The sequence below is a fragment of the Humulus lupulus genome, chromosome X (genome assembly GCF_963169125.1).
Source record: "Humulus lupulus chromosome X, drHumLupu1.1, whole genome shotgun sequence".
Lineage (NCBI taxonomy): Eukaryota > Viridiplantae > Streptophyta > Magnoliopsida > Rosales > Cannabaceae > Humulus > Humulus lupulus.
The window spans coordinates 114,368,760-114,373,625 of record NC_084802.1 but is presented as its reverse complement, the minus strand read 5'-3'; the positions used below and the strand labels follow the sequence as shown (position 1 = coordinate 114,373,625).

At 35.9% G+C, this 4,866-nt stretch overlaps 1 protein-coding gene across 1 annotated transcript; it reads right to left on the bottom strand.

Moving 5' to 3' along the window:
• Positions 1 to 1,422: 1,422 nt before the first annotated feature.
• On the bottom strand, positions 1,423 to 3,979 carry LOC133803255 (protein TRIGALACTOSYLDIACYLGLYCEROL 5, chloroplastic). Its single transcript, XM_062241225.1, has 4 exons — positions 3,742 to 3,979; positions 3,613 to 3,657; positions 1,934 to 1,966; positions 1,423 to 1,812 (listed from the first exon to the last, which is right to left on the bottom strand). Exons 1-4 carry the CDS (start codon positions 3,779 to 3,781, stop codon positions 1,634 to 1,636), a joined length of 297 nt encoding a protein of 98 aa, XP_062097209.1. The 5' UTR covers positions 3,782 to 3,979; the 3' UTR covers positions 1,423 to 1,633.
• Positions 3,980 to 4,866: the final 887 nt, after the last annotated feature.

Genomic DNA, 4,866 nt, shown 5'->3' with positions numbered 1-4,866 from the left:
GGACGATAATGGGCAGATAATCTACATCAAAACCAGATAAAACATTAGCTACAAGTTGAGGTTCAGGGTAGGGATCACCTGCAAGGGTGAGGACATCAGCCCATTGTCATTTTTGTCTAAGGTAGTCAGGAATGGTGAGAGAGCCCTTTCGAGCGGTTTGGATTTTGGCGCGAAACTCGTTCATCTTCGACTTGGAATATGCTCCATACAGTGCCTCAAGTGCATACAGTGCCTCAAGTGCATACAGTGCCTCAAGTGCACGCCAGAGAGAGGCAGATGAATCGCATCCCATAACTTCACTTGCAATTCCTTCCGTCATGGAGCCATAAAGCCAGCCTAGCAGAAGTTGATCGTTCACGATCCACTCGTCGAATTCGGGGTTCATTTGTTTCTCCGTGGTGTCACCATTGTCACTGGCAGGGGTTGTTGAGATGAATTCTGGTGGTTTCACTCTGGTGCCTTTCAAGTAGCCGTCGAGTCTGTGCCCGTGAACGATGGCCAACATCATGGTTTTCCACAAACTGAAATTGTTGCGGTCAAGCTTGATGGCAAATGACTGGTTTAAGGTGTTCCCAAAGTGAGGCACAACATTGTTTGGAGGCTGAGTTTGAGCAGTCATGGAAATCTGCTGGTGAGTGCCGGTGCTTCCAGCTACGCCAGAGCCGCCACTTGCTGGTGGTGTTTGGTCTCCTCTGGTCGACATTGGCTCTCATACCAACTTTGAAATATTAAGGCTCACGAAATGGTAAAACTCAGCTCAAATGTTAGATGGTGTCATGCATTGATATATATATATATATATATATAGATTATAGAATACATTGAGCAGAATGTTCTAGACTGCATCCCCTCACCTCACACGCACACACTAAAGGTACAGTAAATCAAAACAATAAAGGGAATATTCTAACAGAAAAGTGGTCCCTATAATTTGCCAATGATTAGGATGGCAGAGGTGTACACAAAACCATTACAACAAAATGACTAGACCTACCCCTGCTATATCCTATTTACTAACACGCTTATTTTTTGTTTTCTTTCATTTTCTTTGATACTTTGTTAAATTCCAATTCCTGATGAAGAGAGAGGATAAAGAATACGAGAATGAATTCGGAATAATTGAGAATGCATATCCCCCAAATAATGTTGTGTATTTTATTTTAACTTTTTCGTAAACAAAAAACTTAATTGCAACATAAACTAATTCTTAGTTTCTTACACATAAACAACAACACATTCTAATCCAATGCAGTTTTACCTGTTAGCGAGCCTTTGTGCCCCATTGGCAAGGAAAGAGATTCAATAACCTACACTAGAGCTCCCATTTTGGGTGCTTCTACAATTTTATAGTAGAATTGGCCGTTTGCATGGATGATTTAACAACAGAGAACTAAGAATACATAACAAACTGGCAACCCCACATTCAAAAAAGGAAAGCTATTACTAACGTTGTTTCCAAATACAAGCTAAAAGGTACAAATCTTTAGTGCATATTACAGAGACCAATAAAAACAAATGGTTTCTTTAAATAAACTTGTTGCTTTTGTAAATGAAAAATAATATATTGAGTTAAGCACTTTTCTTTACTACTACAAACATGAGAAAAGCTAGGGAAGACCTCAAAAAATGAAAACTATTGTGAAGTACAAGCTTCCTGGGTACCATTTGGCGAACCTTTCATTTCTCCACCATGATCGTGCTCCTTGTGCCCAAATTCTATTCCCTGGAATGTGAGATTGGATGACCGATACTGGCTTCCAAAGGCAGTGCCAAAGCCCCATCCAAGACCGAGTCCAATCCCGCAACCTCCACCTTCAAGGCCAATGTCAAAGTGAATGACTAACTCAAAAGAATTAAGCCAGTACGTGTAGTTTTTTTGTATGCTATAACCCATAAGTCTACACATGAGAGAAAATAGTTCTTGGAATTTTACCAACACCAACACCCAAGACATTCAAAGGTGTGCCTGCAGCAAACAAATATCATATGTTAGCAATGGAGTTGTTGTAAACAGAAAATAAAAAAATATATATGAAATAAAGTGGAAAAAATCACATAACTTGTTCAAATGTAGCTTTAGAATATTAGTTAGATGTAGTATCAGGCCTCCTATCATATATACTTGTGTTAGACGTAGAAAGAACAAGAGTGATGTGGACAAAGGGTTCTAAATGTACTAAAGTCAGTTTTATTAATTGGGGTAACTGTTATTTTTTGAGAGATTAGTTTCAGCCGTAGGTATTAATAGTTTGGAAAAAGAAAATGGGGGGTCCGAAAAATTAGAACTTAAGTGGAGAGACCAGACGGGCAAACGTAGGTAGTAAACCACGGCATTGAAACCTATATCAAGTGGCTACCGTTGGTTGAGTATTGGTACAATACTTCTTTCCATACCTCAATCCTTTTTGAGGCTCTTCTCCCATTTTACAAGTTGATCATCAGCTCCAATCTAGAGACCACATCTTAGAAGAATATGCGTACAAGAAAAGGAACGAAGTGGTGTTTGAGGCAGGAAACTTAGTTTACATCGAGTTACAACCTTATCACCACAAGTCACTACCCAACGGCATAATTAGAAAATCTCTCCAAGGATTTTTGGTCCTTAGTAAGTCCTATCTTGAATAGGTGAGGTAGCCTACAAATTGGATTAACTTACACCCACCTCCACTCATCCAGTGTTTAACATCTCCATGTTAAAGAAAGCATTGGGTCAAGCAATTAAAGTTCAACCACTTTCACCCATACTCATGGATGAGCTAGAACAGAATGTTGAACCGGAATCAATCCAAAGCCTACTCTACAACACAAAAGGGCAGTTAGAAGTATTAATCAAAATTATCAAATGGCATCACCTACCTGACTTTTGGAAGAGGATTTTAAATGAACTGAAAGTTAGATTTATTAGTTGGGGGAGTTCTGTTATGTTTTGAGAGATTAGTTTCAGCTGTAGGTATAAATGGTTAGGGAAAAGAAAGTGTGGGGGTCGGAAAATTAGAAGCTGAGAAGAGAGACCAGGCTCTCAAACATCCTGGGGATCTTTTGCTCTGATTTTGGTGGTTGAATAACACAAGAAGCGGGTTTTCTTCAAATTCTCTCTCTGATATATTGTTTGTGCCTATTGTGAGTGTGTGGTACCTATCACTATCCTATTCCTGGTGATATCTGATTCTGAGGAAATCACCATTAAAAGACAAGGCTGGAGAAAAGAAACTCATTTTCCACTCATGGATGGAAACCAGATAGAGCTTACTAACAAATATTGTTCAAAAACAAATTAATCTCCAAACACAGATAACCAATTTCCAAATCCTTTTCTAAGGTAGAATACATACCAATTGAAACCCATTATTTTGATTGCGGCTCGGATTTCTCTAATAAATTGTATTAAAAGTACAGAATATCAAGGTCAATTCAACAATCATAGCATTCAACACTAAGTAATCGTAAAAACCATTCACAAATCCTTGAGATCTGAAATGCCCGAATTTTTATATAAGTAATCACAAGTTGAAAACTAGAAGTATATCAAGTACGAATAGCCTGGTACGAAAATGCTACTCTCTGAATTGTGTATAAATAAAGAAACAAATAGAAGAGGAAGAGAGTAGATACCTCCGAAGCCCCAACCTACGCCAAAGCCACAACCGATGCCGAATCCTGAAGCAAAGCAAACTCGGTAATAATCATAAAACAAACAAGAGAAAGTTCCTAAATTAGTTCGAGAAAAATGAGTATTCGTACCAAATCCAACACCAGCACCGTTGAAATTTGTCAGCACCATTATCCTTATTCCTATGAATCTAACGATAAAATTAAAAGTAAATAACAATATCAAACTTAATAAGATTATCTTGCAAGCTGCAAAACTAAAATGTGATGCCTGTAGGCCGGCCGGCGCTCGGCCCTTGTAGTTTAGGGCCCTAGTTAGGTAGTCCGGGGTGCACAAAAAAATCAAGCCTACACCTCACTCCGCCAACGCAACGTGGAAATTAGATCCTATACCCATTTTAAATGATCCATTTTAATTTTTACCCACTATTTTTAACTCTTATTTTAGTACCTAAATTTTCAATTAATGTACCTATTATACCCCTTCAATTACATATTTTTTTTTCTTCCTTAAACACACTACAATTAGAATGTATTTCTAATTTAACTATAATATGACACATATAATACACATTACAACAACACTTAGAATCATGTACTCCAATAAAGGTAATTTAGGAAATCTCATGATAATAATGGGTAAAGTTCAACTAAATATATTTAGTGTCTAATTTTAGTTAACTACTCCTAAAAATGGGTAGTTCTCAACTTTCCCTCCGCCAACCTATCAAAATTCAACTACTTTCAACCCACCATTAAAACCTGCCATTAAAAAGTCCACCAAAATTGGGTTGGGTACGGATCCCACTACTTTTTTTTTTATATATATTTTTAGTAATAATTTAAATTTAAAAATAGAAACTATAAATGGCTCATTAAGAATTATAAAGTTTGTGATATTTTTAATATATTTCATAAAGATATTGAATTTTGGGATATGAATCATTATATTCTTTATATTTATATATACAAATATTTATGATAGTCTAAATATTTAACTTTTTTAAGTGAAAGTTTTCGTTGTTATGAAATTAATAGTGGTAACTTAAAAATTGTATATAAAAACCTGTTTAGGAAAAATAGATGAAAAAAGATTTAGTGCTACTTGTAATGATGATTTAATATTAGTGAAAATTTTCATAATAAAACTCAAACGGTTGAAATCATTAATGAGTGGATTGATTAGTTCAATATTATTTATAATTTGTATAATTTAAATAATTATTATAATCTTTTTTTAAGTTTTAGATTCAAGTT

Bases quoted from the DNA above. Each gene is read 5' to 3' on its own strand.
- LOC133803255 (XM_062241225.1), bottom strand. From the start codon at position 3,781: ATGGTGCTGACAAATTTCAACGGTGCTGGTGTTGGATTTG. The intron at 3,658-3,741 runs GTACGAATACTC...GCTTTGCTTCAG, and splicing joins CGGTGCTGGTGTTGGATTTG to GATTCGGCATCGGTTGTGGC. The intron at 1,967-3,612 runs GTATCTACTCTC...TGTTTGCTGCAG, and splicing joins CGTAGGTTGGGGCTTCGGAG to GCACACCTTTGAATGTCTTG.